Source organism: Ammodytes marinus (assembly GCF_949987685.1).
Source record: "Ammodytes marinus genome assembly, chromosome: 3".
Lineage (NCBI taxonomy): Eukaryota > Metazoa > Chordata > Actinopteri > Uranoscopiformes > Ammodytidae > Ammodytes > Ammodytes marinus.
Genome location: NC_137232.1, coordinates 7,840,086 through 7,862,905, shown reverse-complemented (window position 1 = coordinate 7,862,905; position 22,820 = coordinate 7,840,086). Strand labels below are relative to the sequence as shown.

The 22,820-nt window shown below is 42.2% G+C and overlaps 3 protein-coding genes across 3 annotated transcripts; 2 read left to right on the top strand and 1 right to left on the bottom strand.

The window, feature by feature from the left end:
* Positions 1-1,545: 1,545 nt before the first annotated feature.
* On the top strand, positions 1,546-9,023 carry mfrp (membrane frizzled-related protein; the record flags this gene model as incomplete). The annotated part of the gene is made up of 13 exons (XM_080054063.1): positions 1,546-1,599; positions 2,424-2,532; positions 3,184-3,321; positions 3,607-3,774; positions 3,919-4,138; positions 5,468-5,598; positions 5,706-5,831; positions 5,947-6,023; positions 6,146-6,294; positions 7,055-7,185; positions 7,746-7,880; positions 8,197-8,324; positions 8,799-9,023. 13 exons carry the CDS (start codon positions 1,546-1,548, stop codon positions 9,021-9,023), a joined length of 1,791 nt encoding a protein of 596 aa, XP_079910189.1.
* A 499-nt stretch (positions 9,024-9,522) lies between these two features.
* nudt8 (nudix hydrolase 8) lies at positions 9,523-15,660 on the bottom strand. The gene is made up of 5 exons (XM_080025128.1): positions 15,529-15,660; positions 13,921-14,826; positions 13,712-13,844; positions 12,311-12,388; positions 9,523-10,416 (listed from the first exon to the last, which is right to left on the bottom strand). Exons 2-5 carry the CDS (start codon positions 14,823-14,825, stop codon positions 10,231-10,233), a joined length of 1,302 nt encoding a protein of 433 aa, XP_079881254.1. The 5' UTR covers position 14,826; positions 15,529-15,660; the 3' UTR covers positions 9,523-10,230.
* A 497-nt stretch (positions 15,661-16,157) lies between these two features.
* ftr86 (finTRIM family, member 86) lies at positions 16,158-21,618 on the top strand. The gene is made up of 11 exons (XM_080053980.1): positions 16,158-16,818; positions 17,272-17,367; positions 17,501-17,734; positions 17,867-18,029; positions 18,343-18,438; positions 18,578-18,628; positions 18,763-18,813; positions 18,929-18,988; positions 20,259-20,324; positions 20,429-20,631; positions 21,159-21,618. Exons 1-11 carry the CDS (start codon positions 16,306-16,308, stop codon positions 21,492-21,494), a joined length of 1,869 nt encoding a protein of 622 aa, XP_079910106.1. The 5' UTR covers positions 16,158-16,305; the 3' UTR covers positions 21,495-21,618.
* The last annotated feature ends 1,202 nt before the right edge of the window (positions 21,619-22,820 follow it).

The window sequence follows — 22,820 nt, the reverse complement described above, 5'->3', positions numbered from 1 at the left end:
TTATACGATTCACACGAAATGAACATTGTTTTTGATTTTTTTTTACCATCTTACATTTTGCATATTTCCTGGCCCTGAACTCTCTTGCTCTAGTATTCTGCAAAGTCCAGCATTTTTTCTTTGGTGACACTCATTTGAAAGTCGAGGGATGGCCTCAAAACAGCTGCTCCAAAGTTTTCCAATACAAATCCATTAGAATTCTGGAGCACTTTTTGTTATATTCCCCATTATTAAGCCAAACTTCGCTATGCTGTTCTTGTTTCGACACCTCATTACCTAGAATTAGGCTATTGTTACTAGAATTATTTCATCAAACAGCCCAAGTGTTTGAATAATTGAAACTGAGTCAGGCCTTCTTGAAAGCAGGTGAAGTTTACTTGTTTCAGCATACAAGGGAATCAATCAATGCATCATAAGTTATTACATTGTTAAGCATACATGGATTGAGACAGAGATTGAACAGAAATAGCAGAGGTTATATGGTACAAAAAATTGTGTAGGCGTATACACTCGGTTTGTGTGTCCAGCCCTTGTTTTGCTGGCGAAAGCAGAAATGTTTTTAATTAGGTAGATATTCCCAGAAATTCATCTCAGCTGGTGTTAATCTTCATACAATGTCTGATAACAGAATATGGGAGTCATTTCTCCTCAACTACTGTGCACATGAATGCGTCATACCTCTGTATGTGCCAAAATCTTATTAGGCAGTTTTCTTCTTCAAGGCTAAACAACAGTTGTAGCAAAAAACACTTTGGAGTTCTTTAAGTTTACTGGGACAAAGTTCAACAGGCAGAAAGCATGTATTGAGCATTAAAATATTATACAATCATAAGGCAAATTAAATTCTGTTAACAGCTATTACTGAATGACCTAGTTGAGCTGTAATGTGCCCATTTACAGGCTTTAAAATGCTGTTTAGTAGTGTTCACGTGTATTTTTGTTTTTGCACCTACTGGCGAACGTGCGTGTGAATAAAAGATTTTAGGGAGCTTAAAAGATCATTGCGGGGATTACTGAGATTTCACAGGGACCCACCACCAACGCTTGTACACCATCAAGCATTCTCCCCTTCCCCACCTTCCTCCTAAGGGGCTCAGTCCTCTCAGCTGACTCGGCTTTGCTCAGCACTGTGAAGGAGTTTCTAAAAAACTCTATTATAACCACTCACACACGGTCCATAAACAAGAGAAACACAGGTCGGTACTGTTAATACATACAACAGGCTATATGTGTAGAACATCTGCAAACAAGGACATTTTGGATAACTGGAGTTTCTAGGTTATTGGATTTGAAATATTCTGGGTTATTTTACATTTGTCCACACTGGATTACTTTTATGGATGTTCAACTAAAGGCTCCGCTGTGTTGGAGAAGTGAAGGCCTTGGATTGGCTACACATCAGTGGAAGTTGACTGTCGGAGCAAAAAGTGAACAATGTTGAGAGAAACCCAGGATGACTCTCTTTACAAAGATGGTGTATTCATCACAGCACCAGGCCCTTTAAGAAGAGGAGCAGTGAAGGAGTGAAGACAGTGAACTAGAGAGATGTCTGACCTCAGTCAAGTGGCAGTGTACTCCGACTCCTCAGATATTTATAAGGTGAGTGAGGATGATGAGGTGGATGGGTGCTGTGTGGTGGGTAAGGCCAGAGTTTATAGAGACATTTAGCAGGAGAGCACTTACCATATCCACTATACATGCTTCATTGTAATGATGGAAGAAATTTAGTGTGTTTATGAATAGCTGGCTTTTAACATTAGGTTAAATATATTATAACGGGGTAGAGCTTTTTCCCCCTACAAAATATCTCGCTTTATACGATGGTTACTTCATTTTGAGCCTTGTGGACCCGAAACCCTGCTATGCCAGTTATGATTGTTTGCAATTTCACATGTTTTGTTATGTGTGCATTGTCGCTGTAAATTATAACAGTATAGACCTAGAGTGTGGTTTAGTATTTAAAGCGAGACTATACTTATGCACAGTTATTGTCAGCAATCCTTCGTAATATGATTTGCAGTTTCTCTTCATTTGCTTTACTCTGTTTCATCTCAGCCATATAAATAAAAACAGGTTAATAATAATCAGTTATTACAGTTTTAGACAACATCATTAGTTGGCCTGACTGTAGTGAAAGGAATGGGCACATAATGAGAAAATAAAGTTAGCAAACTGACAGCAATGTCCTTTATACAGCAATATCTTTATTAAATTTTGCTAACATAACACAAGCGACTGCTGAGTGTGTTCAATGAGTGAAGGTTTCGCATAGCCCATGAAGTAAACTTTGGATTCGAAAAAGTAAAACATTGTCGGTATATCTTTCGAAATTTCCCTTGTGTTGATTTGAATTAACACTTGCACAACTCTTGTTTTTTTGTATTATGGATTTGAATAATTCTATTTCTGTTCTGCTTTCCCAGAATGTGTTTTGCAACCCTGCCTTTGAGCTGGAGGGGGAGCGAGAGGAGAGGGTGGAGGGATTCAGGACATCCTCATCCACCCCTGAACCAATCAAACCTCCTACAGCCAGTGAGTCAGCCAATCAGCTCACTGCTTTATGTGCTGGTATTAAGCTGCTTATGTGTAACGGTTTAGTAACATTACTGCATCATTTAAACTCTGTGAGCTTTAAGTCCAAATATCTTGAAGAATAGTTAGTAAGTGTGTGTTCAACATGGTCAATGTTAACTGCAACAAAAGATTAAAGGGACAATCCCCCAACTTTACATTGAGTAAGACTAGTTCACTGGTCATCTTTACTCAGCCAGTGACAACGACTTGTATAATTTCCTCTGTGGCTCTGGACGAGCTGTCTTAAAAAGTCAAAATAACCCTGATGATGTCATAGTGATGTCATCGGGGTAATATCTCAGCGTGACATTGGAGAATATAAGTTTATAAAGAAAGCCTGTCTTCAAACTGCAGAGTTTGAAAGACATGGTTGTTCACCTGGCAGAAAGGGTCTGATGAAAGACCAAGTTGCATTATGGGAAAGCATACGAAATGTGGTAGCATTGTCCTGGCACAAACCTGCATATTTGTTTGTTTGTGTGTGTGTGTGTGTGTGTGTGTGTGTGTGTGTGTGTGTGTGTGTGTGTGTGTGTGTGTGTGTGTGTGTGTGTGTGTGTGTGTGTGTGTGTGTGTGTGTGTGTGTGTGTATACGTGTTCCCTGTCATTCAGGCCTAGGCTGGGGTCTGTTTGGGGTGTGTGTGAAGCGTCTGCGGGGCCCACGTTGTGGCTGGGGGGTGGTGGTGGTCTGTGCTGCCGTCCTGCTCCTGTTAGCTGCCCTGGGACTGGCTCTGGCCCTCATCCTCACACGTGAGTCACTGCTTCACAGCTAGTCAGTCATCACATGTCTGAAATGGATTCACAGGGCATTTCACCAATACTATAATACAGTATATTCCATTTCAATAAGAATCTTTTTGCCGTTTTTAACCTTTTACATTGTAAATGACAGTGCTTTTCTGCATCAGTTTTCCTTGACATTTCAATGTCATGTATTTTCAGTTTTACTAGACAGTATAATCAACGTTTTAATGATATGAGTCTTCTCTCTGGCTAATACCAAGGATCATATTTCCATCCATGTCCCTGATGTAGAGATGAAAGGCCAGGCGGTGGAGGAGCAGTTGTCGTCCACCAGCCCTCCCAACCAGCTGAGTGCAGGAGATGGAGCGTCCCACATGTTACCCACTGTCTCTGCCAAAACAAGTCCACTAGACAGCACAGCCACAACACAGCCTGCTAGGATCCCAGCACCTGAAACACGTGAGAGATTCATGCAGAATTGATATAGTAATTTAACAGCAAATTTCACCCTCACCTAGTGATAAATGTTATCCTTTCCTTGTCTTGGGGTTCTTCCCTTTTTTGTGAATGAACTGACACATATGCTTCCTCTCTGTCTGTCAGGTTGTGGAGGGGTTTTGACTGATCCAGAGGGCAGCTTCAGTTCACCAAACCATCCCGGCTCTTACCCCAGTAACTTGATTTGTGTGTGGATGATCCGGCTGTCACCTCCCTCCCTGGTCCAGATCCACGTTTCCACTCTGAGTGTAGAGGGCCCGTCTCCCTGTCTGTTTGACTGGCTGGAGGTGCAGGAGCAGATAGAACAGGGCTCTGTGGTCACCAGGTCAGTCTAATCCAATCATTCCCCCCCTCAAAAAACCAACAGCATGGTGCTATATCAGACCTTATTGTCATTCTACAATACCTAGTGCTCTCTTTTAAAAAAACATGTGCTTCTGTGGCAAGAAGACATTGAGCTTTGTACTCTTCTACTTCTACTATCTGACCTGAGTAGTCCATGTGTCTAGAGACTTAACTATCAAATGAATATATTGATGTGTGTTGTTGTGGCAATTAACCTGTATGTTTGTTTCAGTTGTTAAATAACTTGTCAAAGCAACATGTCTATGAATATTTGTCATTGCCTTGATTCGTTGGTAGATGGCACCAAAGCTCCGTGCATGACTGGAGAGTACTTCTAGGTACTGTGGGCTCCTTGGAAAGATTTCAGCACATGTGCATACTTTGTCCGTTTTGCTTGCATGCATTCTTGGAAAATGTTGCAGCATGATTAACAAAATTTATATATAAAAAAAGAAGAAGAAGATAAATATTACGTAATTTACTCAGAAATCCTCTTAAGAATTCACAGTACAAAGTTCACACGCAAGTGGCAACTCTAAAACAGCAGTCTTTTCATCAGTTCTGGACTATGAGGATGTAGTCTACAAAGCATGCATCTGTGTCTACTCTTAAATCATTGGAAATATATACAAATAATCTACCATTCAGCTCTTATGTTCAATACAGTTCACATCTACAACACATATCATTGCCCTCTATGAAGAGGTTGGTTGGCCCTCTCTTTCAATGAGCGTGACAAACATCATTTTGTATCTATATATAAATCTCTCATTGGTTAACAACCACCTTTATCTCTGCTATGCTTAATTGGAATCAAAGTATTTTGTACCTGTTCTAGTGAGCTACTCATGTGCTCCCTTAAACCTAGAAATGACTGCCTTGTCTTGTAGTGCTCCTAATTCATGGAATAGAATGTCCTGCAAAATAATGTAAAAATGACTTCTCTTCCTACTTTGTGTACATTTAAAATGATGATTTCTGTATTTTACACATCTCACTGTAACAGTTTTAGTCTAATGTATTGCTATATTATTATCTTAGCCTATTTATCCTACTGTTTAATACTTTTTTTATACTTTTAATTATTTTTATTCTTCTTAATAACATGTTATCCTAGTTTATTGTTTTTATTGTGTTTTTTCTCTTGCTGCTCTTCACTGTAAACAAGGGCAACCTCAGTGCCTCACGAGCTGAAATGAAGGTCATTGAATTGAATTGAATTGAATTGGGATGTGGCAAAGAAAAATAACAACAGGTTGTTCAGATAAAAGGTTGAACTCATTGAAATGTCTTTCCTTTACTCCTGCAGGTTCTGTGGCAATGTGGCGCCGCCGACAGTCAACACAAACAGCAGCACAGTGTGGGTCACCTTCCGCTCGGATAGCAGCATCGCAGGCAGCGGCTTCACTGCACAGTACAGGGCCATCCTGCCTGGACACAGTCAGTACTGTGTGTGTGTGTGTGTGTGTGTGCATCTGTACAGTATTACAGTATTATGCATTTACAGTATGTGCATCCTTGAATGTATCACCTGCGTGTTTTCTCAGAGAGCTGCTCCAGAGAAGAGTTTATGTGTGACAGTGGTCGCTGTGTGCTGCCTGTGTTTGTGTGTGACGGTCATCCTAACTGCCAGGACCAAGCAGACGAGGCAAACTGCAGCCACAAACACAAAGGTGAGAGTGTGCAGGCAGAGTTAAAATACGGGAAGGAACACACAAGAAAAAAGCCATGGGACACAGCAGTGAACTCAAGCTCACATTGTTTTCTTCTCTTTTCCTTTTGTCACAGAATGTGGTGGGAAGGAGACTGGGCCATATGGTTCCCTGTCAAGTCCAAACCATCCCGGGCCTTATCCTCACCAGCAGGTACAATTTAACAAATGTACACTGCCACACACACACACTCTACAAACTCTATTTTTTATTTTTTACAGGGCCTTGAAAGTTATGCTGTTTGCTAATCTGGTGTTCCTTGTGTTTCCCATCAGTTGTGCGTATGGCACATATCTGTCGAGGAAGGTCACGTCATTACGATGAGCTTCAGGAACTTCAGCCTGGAGGCTCAGGATGTGTGTGAGTTTGACTATGTGGAGGTGCACGACAGCGGGGACACTGCAGCGGGAAGAGTGCTGGGAAGGTGAGAGCCAACCACAGCCTGCATCTTTCATTCTGTTCATTATATCATCTCAGGTCCAGATTCAATGTAACTGTATAGCTTCAGAGATAATTTCTTTGTTATTTCAATCCTGCATGTCAAGGATCAGTGTGTGTGTGTGTGTGTACTCGAGTCCTCACTAGGACCAAAAAGGTGGATCACATTACCCCAGTTCTGAGGTCTTTACATTGGCTTCCAGTCACTCAAAGAATTGATTTCAAAATTCTGATGTTGGTTTATAAAGCACTAAATGGTTTAGGGCCAAAATACATTACTGATATGCTGATAAGTTATGAACCTTCCAGAGCCCTTAGGTCGTCTGGGACAGGTCTACTTACAGTCCCTAGAGTTAGGACTAAACGAGGAGAAGCAGCTTTTAGTTTTTATGCACCAACAATCTGGAACAAACTCCCAGAGAACTTGAGGTCTGCTGCAACTCTCAGTTCTTTTAAATCGAGTCTGAAGACTTTTTTGTTTCCTTTTTAACTTGCAATTTTCATTTTATTTGCTATGTTTTTAAATCGAGTTTTAATTTATTTTTATTTTTTTATTTGCTTCTTTTATTCGCTTTTCAATGTTTTATAATGTGTTTTATGTATTCTAATCTTGCCCCTGTAAAGCACTTTGAGTGGCCTTGTGTCTGAATTGTGCTATATAAATAAACTTGCCTTGCCTTGTGTGTGTTATCCAACCACAATGTTCGAAAGCAGCTTTTGTTTTTGTCCTCCTTCCTTTGTGTCAGGTATTGTGGTAGCACCTTCCCTCCAGACCTGACCTCCTCCGGGCCCCAGATGACGGTGGTGTTTGTGGCCGACGAGGGAGTGGCCGACAGCGGCTTCAACGCAACGTACCAGGCCGTGTCCATGCTGGGCAGTGAGTTCTTGCTTTTTTAAAGCTAATTTATGTTTAACCAAAGTGCTACTGGGGCCTCTATTGTCTTACTTGCCTATTAACCTTCTTTATTGCCATATTTTCTCCTTGGTTTTCCTTTTTCCTTTCCTTTTAACCTCACCTTTGTCATGTTGTTTCTCCTCTTTGCTTCCCTTTTTCTACATGACCTACATCTGCTCTCAACACATTTTGTTTGCCTAAACTCCTTTCAACGTTTAAATGATTGAAAGTGAAGAGCAGTTGAAGATCTGAACGGGAACAAAATTGCACGGCTCTTTCTCTTAAAGAGCTTATAGATACACAACTTTCTTTACTTTTAGTATATTTTTTTATATGATATACTATTCAACTTGAGTTCTGTTTACTGTATTGTTATGCACCATCATAGCACAGCAAACTCATTGTATGTGTGAACATACCTGGCAATAAATACATTTCCTGATCCTTCCTTTCCCTATACAGTTTCCCTCATCATTTGTTCTTCAGTCCCTTTTTTTAAACTTTCGGTAACCGTCTACTGTGTTTCCCTGCTTGATCTAAAGGGACGTGTGGCCCCAGCCAGTTTGCCTGCAGTACAGGGGAGTGTCTCCAGCAGCAGTGGCTGTGTGACGGATGGAACGACTGCCCTGACGGAGCAGACGAACAGAGCTGTGATAACTCCACCTTCCCTTCCTTCAGTGAGCCACTGTTATCTCTGACCCCGATCACTGTCCCTCCCTCCAGAGACTCACACACAATAGTTCATGTTTCCAGAGTTTTGATGTTGTTTGCACGATGAATAGAACAGATATGTTAAGGTACTGACCTATGATCATTTCCATTAGAGAGACAGACAGACATACAGACAGACATACAGACACTTAAAACACATAAAAACACACATAATCAAAACACACATCTACAAACAGGTTAAGTGCATCAAATGTTGAAAGTGTTCTGGTTAACTATAGGGGCCAATAATAAGAATAGGAATGATTCATTTTCTGTCCACAGCTTCATCATGTGAGTCCATTGAGGTAGAGATGTGTCAAGGCCTCAGCTACAACCTCACCTCATTCCCAAACATCTGGCTGTCTATCGGTGACCAGAGGGAAGCCGCCACACTCCTGCGACAGTACCGGGTAAAAGTAGTAGTTATTTATTCAGTTAGTCATTATAAAAAAAACAATTATACACACATAACATTGTAAACTCAATTCAACAGCACATATTGACTGAGAAGACTTAGGCTGAAGCAACAAGCTTATTTATGCCCATCCTGGCCTATATTCTTATAAAGTCAATGTCAAATATATTTCTATAGCACATTTAAAAACATCAGTTCGCCAAAGTGGAAGTATTGAGTGTCAAAAGCTCAACTTGTGTTAACTAAAGGCCAATGCAGAAAAGTGAGTCTTCAACAACGATTCAAACTGGTCAATAGACTAAGGCAGTTCCCAGTTCCCAGACTCAGGTGAAAACTGTTCCAGAGATTGGGAGCAGCCACAGCAAAACCTTTTGTCCTTAGCTCTATATTTTAAAACTGGAATGAGCTTCTCTCAGCAACGGTCACGTTCAAACTTCACCTTTAATTGCGTGTTTTTATTGTGTTCCAGGTGCTGATGGCGCTGGCGTGCTTCGAGCCCTTGCAGAGGCTGCTGTGTGGGATGTTTCTGCCCCAGTGCAGTGTTCAGGGAGGAGTGCTCCAGCCCTGCCGCTCAGTCTGCACCTCCGCAGAGCAGCAGTGCAGCAAAGCCCTGGATCTCTTCTCCTTCAGCTGGCCCTTCAACTGCCACCTCCTGCCCGACTCACAGGACCCCATGGAGTGCTCGCTGCCTTGACGCTTCACTCTTTTCACAATCATTTCCACACCCAAGTCTATCTTTCAAGACAATGTTTCATTACAGATGAAATTGTGCTGCGTTTTCAGGAGCGAAAGGCCTGCTGCATTTTCCAGAACTGGACTGAAAACAGACTGGATTCAGCATTTAAGAGCTGTGTTGTTGAAAGTAGTTTGATTTGGAGCATGACTGTAACTCTGTGCAGCCTGTGGTGAATGCAGATAATGGTGGCATAGTAGCCATTTTAAAAGGAATGGTTTTAAAGTAAGTAGAAAATAAGTTTTTGTGATTCAGAAATCAATATTGAAAGTCTTCAATTTACCTCTCCAAAAGAAATCCATCAGTTGTAAATAGTCTCTTTGCCCTATGTGTTGCTATGATATCAATCATGTTAAAAACAGATCTCGCCTATGAAGAATAAACAGAGAGAGAATACCTTTTAAAAACACCTTTATTGGATGGTTCAGTCAACACACATCACATCAAGTGCTAATATCATTTCTGTGTTTATGAGCCGTCCAGATTTGATGTAGTGTTAGATGAACTTTGAAATGAGCTGAATCACACTGGAAATCATAAACTCTGTTGCAGCTTCGCTACACAGGATACAATGTAACAAACAAGCCTCGAGTGGCAAAAGGTAATCTCTTGGTAACTTGGTACAATCCATTTCATTGGTAACGGTGGTACAGAAGATCTCAAGCTGAAATAAAGGCGGATTTGTATCCATTTAATGTTTTTATGTTGTCCATAATATATATAATATTATTAATTCATTATAAACATGGATAATGTTGAGGTAAGTATAAATCAGGTAAATTAAAGCATTGGCTCTGCATGATGTTGTAACACCATATCTGTTCTAGAACTTAATGTCCAAGACATCCAATACCTGCTCTTTATCAGTGACAGACACAGCAGGCCACCTTCTTTCTAAACCTGATCCATTCAATGGAGACTCTTATACAACAGAGGCTCTGAAAGTGCATACGTTGAAAACTATTTCTTATGACCGCAACGATTCCCAGAAAGGAAAGAAATTGGGTGTAAGACAATATTTTACATTAACACTGATTCCTGACATGATTTTGCTGCACAAAGCTTGATTTCACATTTGTTATATAAAAAAAAAACTCTGAGTCACATTATAGGTGTGCTTTCATACTGCGAGTGTATCTGACAGTATACAGTAACTGTGATTGAGCTGCTACGATGGGACAACCAGTTTCAGGGTGTGGTCTAGGGCGATGGCTGTGAGACCCCACACTCGATGCTTCCCGTTACGAAACACTGGGAGGGTGTATCCATACTTGTCACCTGTTCGGAAGTGTGTGTAGCCGCGGTTCTGAGGGTTGCATAAGTGGGACAAGGACAAGGTGAAAATCTCCTCTACCTGAAGGGAAAACAGACAACGGAAGCACAATTTAAAAACTTTGGTTTAAAATAGAACAACGACAAAATAGGTGGGTTTATAAAGTTGTTAAATTACAATTTGTCCAAGATAATATAAAATAAAAGCAAGTCACCACAGGACGAAATTGGGTGAAAGTGCCATACGGTAAGTAAACCAACTATAAATATATCTCTGGTGTACTGTATATTAAGGCCAGGTATGACTGGTGTGACAACATACACCCACTAAGGGCGCATTCACTCTAGGACAAGTTGTACGGTACCGTGCCTTAGCACAATTGAACACCCTCTCCCACTGGCCTATACTCACACGGCTCCTAATTATCCAGGCCTAACGGCCCCCACACACATCCTACCTCTACTGCGCGTCTACCTCGCGTCTGCGTCTGACTTTTTGTCACAGACTGTGAAATCAACGTAGAGCGAGCACACATCCAACCTCAGACGCACTGCTGAGGCGCGTCGGAGGCACGTCTGCAGCGACGCTCCCCTTCACCTCAGGAGGCTCGCCTATTTTTTTTCTGAGAGCAGCGCGTCTCTCTCGCGTCTCTGTGCTTTAACTGATAGAGAAATACTTTGCTGACAGTCATACCAGCAGCATTCACTCTAGTTACACGTTTACCCGGTGTGTTTATTTCAAAATAAAATATCCCTCAGTCGTATACGCGAATAATCCCTTTATTTCACGATTTAATTGTGCAATCAAAATCCGAGGGATTTAAAACCTTTCAATTAGTTCTGGCATTTCATTTTTGGATAAATGACACATATAGAGATCCAATATAGTGAAGAAATAAAAAAGATCATGATGAGCGCAACAGTTTTCCGTTGCTCTATCTGTGTCTACGGCCTTCTTCTTCCCCGACCACACCCCCCTCTCTCTTTCCCGTATAAATCAGTAAAGTGATTTTTGAAATACTCTGCTGAGAGTCATATTGACTTCATACTAGCAGCTTTCGCTGTAGTTTCACCATTTCCTGGTGTGTCCCCTTCAAAATAAAACTTCCAACAAGCGAAAATATGGCAAAAAAAAAGAAAAAAAATGGCAATGGGGCGCACGGATTACTGTCCAGAGACTCAATATAAATCATATGCATCATAGATGACATGAAAGAACTTCATTTTTAATGGGAATTATCTATGAAAACTCTATGTAGAAAGATATGGCTTTTAGAAGCAGCGCTGCAGCAGCAGCTGCTGAGACGTTGCATGTGTGTCCGAGAAAAGTCAGAGAGAGGCAGCAGTAAGGTAACGCGACGCGCTCCAGAGGTAGACGCAGGATGTGTGTGGAGGCCGTAAGCATGATTGCTTCTTGCCATACGTCACCATGTATATATGTGTGCGAGTTTGGGATTTGGAGCGAATTTATATCAGATTTTATATTTATATTTTTCAACTGACCAATTTTGCAGCAAACATTCCACTTCAAAATCAGACCAACGTGAACACTTCAACGTTTTTTTAAAAATGTCAGTTGCTCTATTGAGTATTGAGTCTCATATACATTGACGGCAGAATGGCCGTCTATGCACGTGCTTGTGCCGGCTCATTAGCATATGTACCGTGGGCCGAGTACACCTCTCCCAACTGTGCTAGGGCTGAGGAAGTGTACCGTGCTTGAGTACCGAACAGAACACTCACACTGCTCCAACCAACTAGATTTCAGGGGGCAAACGTACTTGGGTACGGTACAGATGTTCTAATGTGAGTACGCCCTAAGAGACATTCTTTAAACATTCACTGACAAACCATAAAACATGGCTTAATAAATACATAGTCAGTCATCATGTCCAAAAGAAAAACTATGAGTCACACATTTATACGTGTGGAAACCTGCCCATTTCAAGTAGATATAAAACATAAGATGACTGTACCTCTCCAGGGTTTGGTTTGAAGGAAAACTCCTCCAAGGGGCCAAGGTTAGCAAGCACAGGAGCAATCATCATCCCAGACTGGTGAGAGACACAACAGACACAAATGTTACAATCAGCAGATTTAGTTTTCAAAATGATCACATTCCAAAAGGCTCTGAGAATGAAAACCTTGTTTTAGTAATGAATAGTGTCTAGTAGGGGTGGGAATCTCTTGGCACCTCACGATTCGATTCTGATTTAGAGGTCAACGATTCGATTCAAAATCGATTCTCAATGCATCCCGATGCAAATTTTTTTTTTACGTACATACCTATGTGTGATTTTCAAAAATATATTTAAATACACATCTGAGTGTGCTACTCAGAGTTTACTAATCACTTCCTACTTTTGTGATGATCATTAAAGACAATCAACAGATTAATTACCTTCTCTAATATTGTATTAGAAAAAAGCTTTTCTTGTCACAAATATGACTTTCTATGAACAGTGCAATAATCAATGCAGCTTGCATTTCAACACAATATGGAAGTTGTGAAGGAAGTTCTGTTAAGGTTGGAGGTCAACTCAAATGGAAGAATATTTCAAGAGACTTGGATGAATTATGAAGCGATATTTATTACAGACTTGGCCAAGGAGAACCGGACTGCAACTCTCGTGACTTGCACTTCAATTCTGACAAACTCATGCTTAGAGCTGTGTTTTAACCTCGCGCTATCTCTACCACCTCCCCGGCTCGGGCACCAAGCGTACCAATGTTTTGGTTCAGAGCTGAACACAGTGAACCATAACATTCTGGAGTAGAAGGAGATGAGACTTTATCTATACAACTGACCTAAGTGTCTCCTAACAGGCTCCAAGGCTGACCTAGAGTCTGTGAGACAGACACAGAAGATAGGCATATATGAACTATTAATCTTTACCATTAATATTACAACTAAAGCCCCAAAATTCCCTCACAGAAGTATGTAAAAACTAAACTGATTCACTTTAATTTACTTTCTACTCTTGTAAACCATGTTTCTATAGGATTTCTATTCTATTATTTTCTATGTCATTTCAACACATTGTGCAAAAAGTATGGCTTGGAATTCAGCTCTCATACAAAAACGTAAACAGACACATAGCCAGTGCAGGTCATATGGGTTTGCTGCTCTCAGCCCTTTTGTCGGCACTTTTAACAACTCGCACTTGTGTGGTGTGCATGCGCAGTAAATCGATTATTAACTTTTCTGAATCAATTCGGAATCGTTCGAGAGATAATCGCGATGCGTCGGAGAATCGATTATTTTTCCCACCCCTAGTGTCTATGCGAGTCACAAAACAATAAGAAGACAGATTCACCTCCGGCCTAACTTTATGACAAAGCTGACTTCTTTCAGGCATAACGTCCCTTGCACTCACCCTGTCCCTGAGAGGCTTGAGGATGCCCCAGACCCTCTCTGTTGCCACGTTCACACCCAGCTCCTCCCTGGCTTCCCTCAGCGCCGTGGCCACCACATCTCTGTCTGACGGATCACGCTTCCCTCCTGCAAAGCTACAAAGGAATTGAAAATAGAACAGATACATCCAGGAGTCTGCTGAACACTTTGGTGTCTTATCCTGCCACTAACCTGACGTCTCCTTTGTGATTGCCCTTCAGCATGCTGGAGCGCAAAGTGAAGAGAAAGGCCGGCTCCCCCTCCACAGAGCAGAGAGACACCAGGACTGCTGCACACCTGCCCTGGTTCTTTCCCGGGCTCTGGCTGGCCCCTTTTCTCCCCTTGTCCGTCTCGTACAGCTTCAAGTTGGGCCCCAGGCTCTGCCGACAGCGGTTTTCATTCTCCGGGGACAAACAGTCTCTCCAGGAGTCCACCACCTGAGCAGCAGCCTGGTGAACAGCTCTGGTTTGGTGAAGAGAGAGGCCGGGGGAGGGTTGTGGTGTACTGTGGAAGTGGTTCAAAATCCACGGTGTGCGTGTCGACAAACAGAAGGGTTTAGCTAAGTGCTGTGCGTCTTGTAAATGGCTTTGAAGAAGGTTACACCGAGTCTTACTGGCGACACCGAGTGCTAGTGAAGCTTGGCAAATGTCCGAAGGCCTTTTCGAGGGTTGAAGGCAAGTTGTGTTGATTAAACAGTCCTTATAAGTGCTCACAGCTTTGAGATGTTGACCAAAGTGTTCCCCTACATTGCATTTCCAAGAATCTGGTGTCTGTTTGTCCTTTGCAGAGGCAGAAACCTGAGAGAGGTGATGATGGCTGGACAAAATGGCTTTGGATAGGAGGTTTGTGAATGAAGCTTCTTTCAGCTGATGATGTGCATGGTCCAAGCTAAGCAAAGATAGCTGTGTTGCACAGGATACAGTCTCTGTGGTCACTGAAGACCCCTTCTTACTTCCTTCATATCTCCTCTTCACGTCTGCTGCACCCTGCCACCCGGCACCAGTGTGCTCAGAGAAGGCAGAAATGTGGGAGTCTCTCAATAGCAGCAACGGCCTGATGGGACAAGACCGACTCAGGGTCTGGGGCCCCCGAAACATCCTAGAAAAAGAGTTAACAAAAACATATATGCATCAGTCTATGAGGCTCATTGATCATGTGAAGTTCAGTCTATCTCACAGCTCACGTGAACCATACATGCCACCTGTCTCCACCTACCACAGCGGAGGAGGAGTGATTACCTCTTAGCTAAAATGTTAACATGAGCTGGTGAGTCTATGGGGTAGGCCAACATCTAAGCTCAGAGATTCCCCCAAGCAGTCACCACTGCAATACCTTGACGTTATCTAAAAAATGTGGGTCTAAGCGTTTACGGATCCGGAAAACTGATTTTATCTTGACTTCAACCCACAAAGCCCAGCTGTTTGACCCCAAGTTTGCACTCAGTTCCAACATCCAACAACAACTGCTAGTAAGCTAGCTCAGCTGATTAAAGTATCCGGTTTGCTGTTTCTCCACTACTCAACGTACACTATCAAACGCTAAGTTTGTAGTCGTCAATATTTTATTTTGTTCAAGAATCACCTGTTGGAATTTGGAAGTGTACGCAGGCTAACTAGCCTGTTAACATATTAGCATTAAACTGGGACACAACAAAAAAACAAATGTATTCTAATGTCGTATCCCGACACTCAACTTAAATTATGTCAATGCCAAGGGTCCCACATGTCCTTTACGAATTCAGCAAACACGCCAAATAACAATTTTCTAAATTAAGGTAAAGTCAAAGCTGAGAGCACCTGCCTTAAAAGTTGAGTGAAGAGCGGCTAGCCTGTTGCCTAGCTTAGCGCTTAGCTCACCGGCTTCCACTATTGCGCAGAGCAGCTTCATGCGTGTCACGGTTGCCCTCTGTGCGCAGTGGTGACGTCACACTCATTTCACAACTCTTCCATCAAGGATTGTAGCCTATCCTTGATGATCAATGGAGGGTTTCAGTGAGACATAACATTAACACTTGTCTTAAAGTAATGAAACCATTGGGGAACCCCCTAATTTACATCAGCAGTCATGTCCTCAAAGGTGAAAAACCTGTCTTTCCTCTTCACTATGCCTAGGCTACTCAATCAACTGGAAGCTGTTATGGTTTTAGTTTCTAAGAGGCAAATCTCACTGATATTTTTCAAATTCAGAACATTAAATAATACCATTGTTGGTTGTTCATTCATTTTTCGACTGCGGTATTAGGTATTAAGATGCCATTAGTTCACGAGACTTCCATTCATCATGTGACAGACTGCACACCACTGACGACACACAGGAGAGAAACTCCTCACTCCACCTGTTTTACCAGTCCCACCCTGAGCCCAGGTTGCGTTAGTTCTTAAGCAGCAGGTTACACATGTGACTTGGCATTTCAGCCTCACCATCTTGGGTGCCTTTACTTAGAAAGTTAGAACACCTGCTAGCATTATTTATAGTTCTGGTACCTTATTCAAACAGGGAGCCTTGTTTGTCCATACGATCAGGCCTAACATCTAAGAAAGTTAGAAATCTCACCCCTCTCCATTCCGCCCAGCAACCATGGCCTCAGCCTGGTGTGAAGAGGAGACCTTTGTCTGCTCAGTATGCCTGGACACCCTGAAGGAGCCGGCCACTCTACCCTGCGGACATTCCTACTGCTTGGCTTGTATCCAGAGCCACTGGGACAAGAAAAAGGGAAAGGGTCAGTACAGCTGCCCTCAGTGTCGGCAGGTGTTCCAACCTCGACCCTCGCTGGCCAAGAGCACTTTGCTTGTGGAGGCTATGGAGAAACTGAGAACACACAGCCTCAAGCATCATGGCTCCACCACAGCCGTCTCCTCTGCCCCACCTCCGATGCCTATCTACCTGGAGGTGCTACCAGCTTTAGTGAAGAGGCAAGGCAGCATCTACCCTCAGCTTCCCACGGTGGAGCCCAGACTCTGCCCTCAACACAAGCGGCCCCTGGACCTGTTTTGCCAAGAGGACGAGGAGTGTGTGTGTGAGGTGTGTTGCCAGCATGGACACAAGGGACACCGTGTGCTCCAGTCACAGGAAGAGAGGCTGAACAGACAGGTATGTGATGCACACCATGGTTAATATCATCTGTGCTCATATGTAGGGCTTTTTTCTTGATCTCTGTGTATAACAGGAACTGAAGGCAGGTGACTCAAAACATGTGTTTTCAAAAGTATGGTGAAAGTATTTAAAAAAAATGCAGCTGAACTTGAAGTACTTGTAAAACGACTGTCTTTAGTGTTGAATTCTTGCCAAAGTTCTTAAAGGGGATTTTCTGTATAAAATATGGTGTGTGTGTGTGTGTGTGTGTGTGTGTGTGTGTGTGTGTGTGTGTGTGTGTGTGTGTGTGTGTGTGTGTGTGTGTGTGTGTGTGTGTGTGTGTGTGTGTGTGTGTGTGTGTGTGTGTGTGTGTGTGTGTGTGTGTGTGTGTGTGTGTGTGTGTGTGTGTGTGTGTGTGTGCGTGTGCGTGTGTGTGTGTGTGTGCGTGTGCGCGCGTGTGTGTGTGTGTAGAAAGAGCTTGTTCAGATGCAGGTGGACGCACAGAAGAGAATCAAGGAGACTGAAAAGAAGCTTAATGAGCTCCCACATAGTGCTCGCCAACACAAGGTATAACAACTCACAAGTCACCATTTCTCATGTCCTGATCTGTGTAGGACAAACATTCACATTCCTTTCACCCTCTTTTAATCATTTCCTCATTGCTTGATCCTTCTGTTCCTTTCCTGGTACTCTCTCCCAGGCCTTGGTGCAGGCTCTTGGGCAAGAGAGCACAGATTTATTCGCAGAGCTGGTCAAGGACATAAATCTAACGGGCGGCCAAGTGGGTGAGCTCCTGAGCACCCACGAGACCTCTTTAGGCAGCCGGGTGGAGGGGCAGATCCACAGGCTGCAGCAGCAGGTGGCACAGCTGCAACGGAAGAGTCAAGAGATGGCCAGGCTGGCAGACATGCAGGACCACGTCTGCTTCTTGAAGGTATATACACACTGTGAGCCATGGGGGGGTTGCTGGGAATTGTCTTTACTGGATAAACGTACTGCTGGAGAGTAAATCAATAACATGAGAATAGCTGTTTTTAATTGCAATACTATTCAATCTGTTCTCCAGAATTTCTTCACCATGGAGCAGCCTGGTCAGACGGGTGCCACAGAAGAGTCAGTACTGAGTCAGGAGGAAGCAGTGGTAGCCTCCATCCGCTCAGCCGTGAAGGAACTACAAGATTCGATACAGGAGCTCTGCAAAGCCAGCTTGACCAAGATCGTCTCATTAGGTATATGTACTGTATTTGTCTACTCTTCGGTGTTAAAGCGTCTTTACGTATTCAAGTTCAATAAAATTGAATTTTCCTAAATCTGGAGAAAGTTTATTATGTAAACAAGACATACATTTCTCCCTGTTCATCGCTGTGCAACATTTAGTTTGTACTTTGGTCTTGAGAGCCCTTGGCAGATAGACATACATTGGAAACATCCCGGTAGGGCGCAATTGTAAATTGGAACATGCATACACACACACACACACACACACAAACACAAAAATGCCCCCAAATGCCCGCTACTGTGTCAACTTTATTTTCTTTGCAGTGAATAATGACCCCATGGTTCCAACTCCAAATGGTGCAGCAGCAGGAGGAACTACAGCAGCTAATGACAGTGGTCAGGCCACTGCGCAAGACACAGGTAGAATATATTCAAATCACCCAGTAAGTCACAAGCGCATATACATATGTTCAAGCTGGAAACATGTTGATTTTGACTGTTGGTTTCAGAATGCAGAAAATGTCACATTCTGATTTTTGTTGTGCACTCATTTCCTTAGTGTATGAGATGATAGATGGCCCTCCGCTGCTGCCACCTCGACGGCCTATAAGTAAGTTACTTTCGGAAACATAATCATGAATATCTCTGTGACTTCTTTTGGACCTGAAAACACATCTAGTCGTTAGAAAGTCCCTGAGCCTACATTGTTTGTTTATCTCATTTATTCTTTCTTATCCCCTCCAGGGCAACAGTCTTTGTCCAAATCTCATTCCCTAGGTGCTGCATGTTCTGAAGGTAAGAAAAAGAAAGGTTGCTTCATCAGCACATGGAGAAACCATCATCGATGTTAAAGGTCATGGAGTTGAGATGTCATTTGGTTTTCATTTTTCACTTTGTTGCCTTTCTCCAGATCTTTCTGGACATGACGCTTCAGCCCCCCCTCCACCTTGCCCTCGTCCTCAAATCCAAGGTTAATACAGATGCACACACTGCAGTGCACCTACGTCACCTTGTAGACACAGGGGTGGATTACTGCACGGGCACACCGGGCACAGGCCCAGGGGCCCAAGAGCTCAAGGGGGCCCTAAGCCAGAGATACTGATAGTAACTTTTCATGTTGCATAGTCAAAGTCAAGTCACTCATGTCTATAACAGGGTCCAGAAAGTAATAGCCTAAATATAAGTATACTCATCACAATTTAACAAGATAGAAATCATCATGGGCCCCTCAACTAGTAGGGGAGAAATACAAAAGCAAGTTAAAAACAATAGCATTAGTAGCTCTATCTAAGGGGCTCCATGAGGGGCCTTGAAGGCCCTCTCACACATACAGAAATAAACTTTATATGTGTGAATTCTAAATTGTTCATAAAAAGTAGCTATCCACCCTTTATCTGTTGAAATGGGCCCCTCCATCATGGAACATGGGTCTGACCAATCTGTTTAAGAAAAATATGAATAATGTTCCTTCTGCATCTCAGGATTTGATATAGCCTCTAAAATTCCCTCTCAAAGTGCACCAGATTGATGCATTTTACTTTAAAAATGTAAAAAAAAAATCTGGAGGGGGCATGCCCCCGGACCCCCCAACATGGTACAGGGTCCCTCCAACAGTATCCCAAAAACCTGTGGGAAACACTGACTTCCTTAATATGTTTTGCCATTAATTGTATGTATCTGTGCGAACAAGTCAGTGTACCGGACTGGATAGGGAGGAGTGGGGGGGCCCTTTAAGAGTTTGTGCCCAGGGGCCCATTGTCTCATAATCCGTCTATGTGTAGACATAGCAAGTGTGGTGTGGACGGTGTGGATCCGGCTCCCCCTCTGGCAGCATCTGAAGTCCTCCTGTATCCACACTATTCGCGCTCTACTTTAGTATTATGTAAACATCTGGTCAATGACCAAAATCCTTCGTGATTTTCTCTACTTATGACATCTATTGCAGCATGTCCGTCCTGGGAGAGGGATCCCTTACTTTGTCAACTCTCCCTGAGATTTCTTCAAACATTTTTTAATCCCGGTAAAGGGTTTTTTACTGGGAGTTTTTTCTCAGCCGAGCTAAGGGTGTAAGGGCGGGGTGTCATATTGTATCATATTGTATGGAATGTAAAGACCACTGAGGCAAATGTCAATTTGTGATATTGGGCTATACAAATAAAACTGATTTGATTTTGATGTGATTTGGACAACCTTTGGTCCCTGATTTGATTAATTAATAAATTTTAGTTTTTGTTTCTTAGCACCTCCTGTACCAGCAACAGGACTTGCTTGTCCAGCACCAAAGACAAGAGAAGAATTGCTAAAATGTAAGTCCGTTATTCTCTACAATATGAAATGGAACAAAACAGAATCACAAAGCCTTCTGGGAGGTCCAGTGTCTTCATTAAACTGCATTCTCTCCTTTCCTCAGTTCGCTTCGAACCCACCATGGACCCCAACACTGTGTATCGCCATGTGCAGCTGTCAGATGGAGGTCGTAAGGGCAAGATGCGGGCAGAGAACCAGAACCCACCAGATCATCCTGAACGCTTCCAGTTCTGGAGACAGGTTCTCTGCAGAGAGGCACTGGCAGGGAGCCCGTACTACTGGGAGGTGGAGTGGACCGGCCAGAAGGTAGAACCTTAGACATCAGTGGGGAAATGGGTGTTTTCAGCTATAGGCAGAGATTCCTGAATTTTAAGTTAATTTAAAATAATTTAAAGAACAAGTCAGATCGCGACTGAGACCTGTGGATTCAGGATATGCTGATCGTACAGTCTTTTTTTGCCCAATTTACAACTGAGTAGTGGGCATGAAACAGTTCTCCTGCCAACTGATCTGGACTTAATGTCCTTTCACCTCCCAAAACCTTTTATTTAATTTTTAAACCTTTGTGGTTTTGAGTGAAATGTCAAGCCAAGACGATTATAATAAATTAAGAGATTCCTTGCTTTTTTATCATTTTGAATTGTACAATGCTTACTATATGAGTAAATATCTGACACAAATAATGTCGTTTCTATCAGCCTTGGCTGCATACAAAAAATATGAGCCAGTCATTGACGTGATACTTGTAGGTATTGAGGAAACATTTTTACAATTACCTTTCACTTCCATTTGCAGCTTTCCTAATCTCTTTTTCTTGCCGTTCCACCACACAGATCACTATTGGCGTGGCCTACAAGGAGATGGAACGTAAAGATTCTGATGACAAAAGCCGTTTGGGCCACAACGCTCAGTCCTGGAGCGTGTCCTGGTCTGGGACTGGCTTCTCCTTCTGGCACGATGGCCATGAAACACTGCTGGGCTCACCTAAGGCCCGACAGATTGGTGTCTATCTGGACCAGCATGCAGGGATTCTGGCCTTCTACCGCATCACCAACAACCAGGCTGATCTCATCCACCAGCACCAGGCCCAGTTCACAGGCCCACTCTACCCAGGGTTCAGGTTCTGGGCAGGGACAGGGGCAACAGTGACTATCTGCCAGCTGGATTGAGTTGTACATGAATAAGTTTTTGATATAACCTACTTTTCTGTTTCGAAACATGGAACACTTTTAGAAGAAGTTAAATGTGTTGTTGCTCCAGGACATTTTTCTAGAGATAAAACAATAATTTTTAAGAAAGTTATAATTTTTTTATTGATGTGATGTCAGTTTTATGAAAATGTCTTTGTAACTTAATAAAAGAACAAACAAACATTTCAACTATTCATCTTTTTTTTTACTTCTTTTCTCACATACAGATATAAATCAAAGTCCAAAATGTACATTTAGGTGCATATTTTACTAAACCTTTTCTGTTTGCGTTTGTATATTGGATTAGGATTTTTTCTTAAATTGTTGATTGTTCTTCTTAAAACATGCTGAAAATGCATTCTAAAGACCTGTAGACTACATAGTCAGCCTGGAAATCCAGACCCTGATATCTGGCGCCTAGTGGCAGGTCTGGGAATGCCAGGCTACTACATAGTAGTTTTTGATTTAGAAAATGAAAAAAGGAGTATCTAAAATCTGTGTCTGTGGACACTAGTAAATTGTAAAAATTAAATAATCTGATCTAGATTATTTTAGACATGCAAATGTACACTTTATTAGTAAGATATTGCCGAAGTCACACAAAAAAATGAACAAATGGAAATACATAAATGAATAGGCAAAACGTCATGATGATATCTATAAGTTAAAAATGTAAACCTCACCTGCATTAAAGTATTCTGAGGATATCTGGGTTCTTTATGATTTCAGTAATTACTGTAAATGGTGTGAAGGTCAATGCATAGAGTGTAAGCATACCATTTTATGTAACTACATAAAGAGTAACCAGAGTGCTGCTGATCATATCTTCCCTTCACCTCGGTCACCTGGATGCTTTTAAGCCCCCCCCCCCCCCGCCCTCCATTCTTTAGTGACCTGTGGTATCTTCAGTATTCCCACAGGGATTTCCAAATAACTATTTGACCTACATTGTTCTTTTGTCCTACCCACTCTTTTTGCTTAGCACAGTTAAGACGTGTTGTATGTTGGGGTATGATGATGTATTGTTGTATGTAGGTTTTTATGACCTGTCGTTAAAAATTTAGGATATACTTGTTTATTATATAATATAATATTATAAATTAGGGGCAGGAATATATAAGCATTGTGCTTCTGCCGGCTCCTTCTCAAACTTATCTATTTTGTTCTTTGATACAGTATAATCAAATTGCTTTATCTATGTTTGTGATTTATCTTTGTGTTTTCATCAGTTTTTCCTTTAAATATTGTTGATTGTTCGAGGAAAATTCAAATTCAAATCAATCAAATAAAAAAAAACCTAACCAA